This window comes from Conger conger, chromosome 7 (genome assembly GCF_963514075.1).
Source record: "Conger conger chromosome 7, fConCon1.1, whole genome shotgun sequence".
Classification (NCBI taxonomy): Eukaryota; Metazoa; Chordata; class Actinopteri; order Anguilliformes; family Congridae; genus Conger; species Conger conger.
The window spans coordinates 24,538,397-24,540,896 of record NC_083766.1 but is presented as its reverse complement, the minus strand read 5'-3'; the positions used below and the strand labels follow the sequence as shown (position 1 = coordinate 24,540,896).

Here is a 2,500-nt window from a genome sequence, read left to right as displayed (position 1 = left end):
CAGGTCCATATACAGAGTAGCTAATTTTAAGCACCAGGCACAGCCATTAAGACATTTCCATTACTACCATATAACTAACTTAAAACATTATTGACCCATTCTATAGCCATTGACTTGAGTTGATGGATATATTTTAATCACCATTCTGATTTCCAGAAAACACATCCCCACTGCATTAAATTATCGATTTGTAAATGTATGCGGACAAATAAATAGCTCATACTATATGTAACTCATAGGGGAAAAAAACTCAGCAAAGAGGGTAAGATGCACACTCTACCCCCCCCACCCCCACCCCCCCCAGGGGTCAGATTTCACAAATGAGCTTGACTGTGCTTCCGTCCGCCCCGCCCAGTTCCAGGCCAGTACTAACACAATGAGTCTAATGTAAACAGATGCACGTCCGTCGTAGATAAATCACAGGTCTCGTTTTTCAACTGCTTTCATGCCCGTCTCAAAAGCCGCGAGTCTTTGAACGTGGGCCGCTTTCCTGTGCGGACAGCCCAGAGCTAGGACGCAACGCGAGCAGCCGGCCCACAATGCACCTGTTCTCAGTCAAGCTCACACTGCAGGGCGTGAGCAACGCACACCGATTCAGCCTCATTCAGAGGGTTCTGACCCAAATTCCCATCTCACTCTAATAATACAGAGGGTTCTGACCCAAATTCCCATCTCACTCTCTAATAATACAGAGGGTTCTGACCCAAATTCCCATCTCACTCTCTAATAATACAGAGGGTTCTGACCCAAATTCCCATCTCACTCTCTAATAATACAGAGGGTTCTGACCCAAATTCCCATCTCGGTCTCTTACTGTATAATACAGAGGGTTCTGACCCAAATTCCCATCTCACTCTCTAATAATACAGAGGGTTCTGACCCAAATTCCCATCACACTCTTACTGTATAATACAGAGGGTTCTGACCCAAATTCCCATCTCGGTCTCTTACTGTATAATACAGAGGGTTCTGACCCAAATTCCCATCTCACTCTCTAATAATACAGAGGGTTCTGACCCAAATTCCCATCACACTCTTACTGTATAATACAGAGGGTTCTGACCCAAATTCCCATCTCACCCTTACTGTATAATACAGAGGGTTCTGACCCAAATTCCCCAGCACCCTGAGCAGAAACAGGACCGGATGTTGGGGGGTTCAAACGGGAGGAGGGCCCTTACCTGTCGATGATGACGGGGTCAGAAGGCGTCTCGTTGCGGTTTCCACAGCTCTTCTTGTCACAGCAGCGACTGTGTGGGGAGGGGGGGGGGAGGGAGAAGAACCAAAAACAGTGAAACAGGGCGCGGGTCTACTCGTGTCACCACTAACCCGGTTAATCCTGCTTAAGGCAGACCCACACTGTCACCCTCACACTGAAACACCCTGAACGGACGGACGGCTCTGCGGGTTTGTGCGACCCGGGGTCCACACGCAGGTTGTGCCGGTGACAACAGGTGTGCAGGAGACATGGAGGGGGTCAGGTTATTCCTCCCCCCCCCCCCCCCCCCCCGCACCGCCCGGGGCGGGTAATCACCTGTGAGTCCGAGGCTCACCCGACACCCCCCTCAGACCGGGACGAGCGCAGGGGACGCGGAGGAGGGAGAAAGGGGGGAAGGGGCGAGGCTCGATTTGAGCTCACGTTTCCTCAGCACAGATGGCAGAGGGGCGTGAGTAGAGGGGGGAACACACTGACACACTAAACCGCGCGCATTGTCTCCCTCCGCCAGGAACCGGCGCCCCTCTCTCTTTATCTCTTCATTATCATCCCTCGCTCTTAACTCCTTCTCCCTGTTCTCGCCCTCACTCTGCCTCTCATTTCCACCCTTCTCTGCCTTTCTATCTGTCTGTCTCTCTCTTCTCTCCTTCTCCCTACACTCCCCATCTCTGTCTCTAACCTTCTCTCTTCTCTTTCTCTGCTTTTCATCTGTCCTTCTTCCTATTCTCTCTCCCTCTGTCCTCTCCTCCCAATTCTCTTTCTCTCCTCTCTACTCTCCTTCTCCCTTCCCTCTGTCTCTCTCTCCATCACGCTCTCCCTACTCTCCCTACTTATCTCTTACCTTCTCCCTGTTTTCTCTCTCCCTACTCTCTCCCTCTCTCATTCTCTCTCTCTTTCTCTGTCTGTCTGTCTTGCGACTCTTGCTCTCCATCTCTCTCCTCTCTTCCCTTCAGAAAACAGTAACGTCCTCAGCAGTCCTCAGCAGTGATCTGTGCTTCTTTGAGAAGTGGGTCAGTGTGGGCCCGCTGAAACAGAACAGGGCCCAAGGGACGAGTGGACTGTGTGTGTGTGTGTGTGTGTGTGTGTGTGTGTGTGTACGCATGTGAGTGTGTGTGTGTGTGTGTGTGTGAGAGTGTGCGTGTGTGTGTGTGTGTGTGAGTATGCATGTGTGTGTGTGAGTGTGTGTGCGTACATGTGTGTGTGTGTGTGTGTGTGAGTGTGTGTGTGTGTGTGTGTGTGAGTGTGTGTATGTGTGAGTGTGTGTGTGTGTGTGAGTGTGTGTGT

At 51.0% G+C, this 2,500-nt stretch overlaps 1 protein-coding gene across 8 annotated transcripts in view; it reads right to left on the bottom strand.

The window, feature by feature from the left end:
* LOC133132607 (transcription factor COE1-A) overlaps positions 1–2,500 on the bottom strand; it is a 156,223-nt gene that overhangs the window by 133,825 nt on the left and 19,898 nt on the right. For all 8 annotated transcript variants that reach the window (XM_061248128.1, XM_061248132.1, XM_061248131.1 and 5 more), the window contains one exon: positions 1,182–1,250. In XM_061248128.1, coding sequence (XP_061104112.1) covers positions 1,182–1,250 — 69 coding nt within the window. The remainder of the gene's footprint in view (positions 1–1,181; positions 1,251–2,500) is intronic.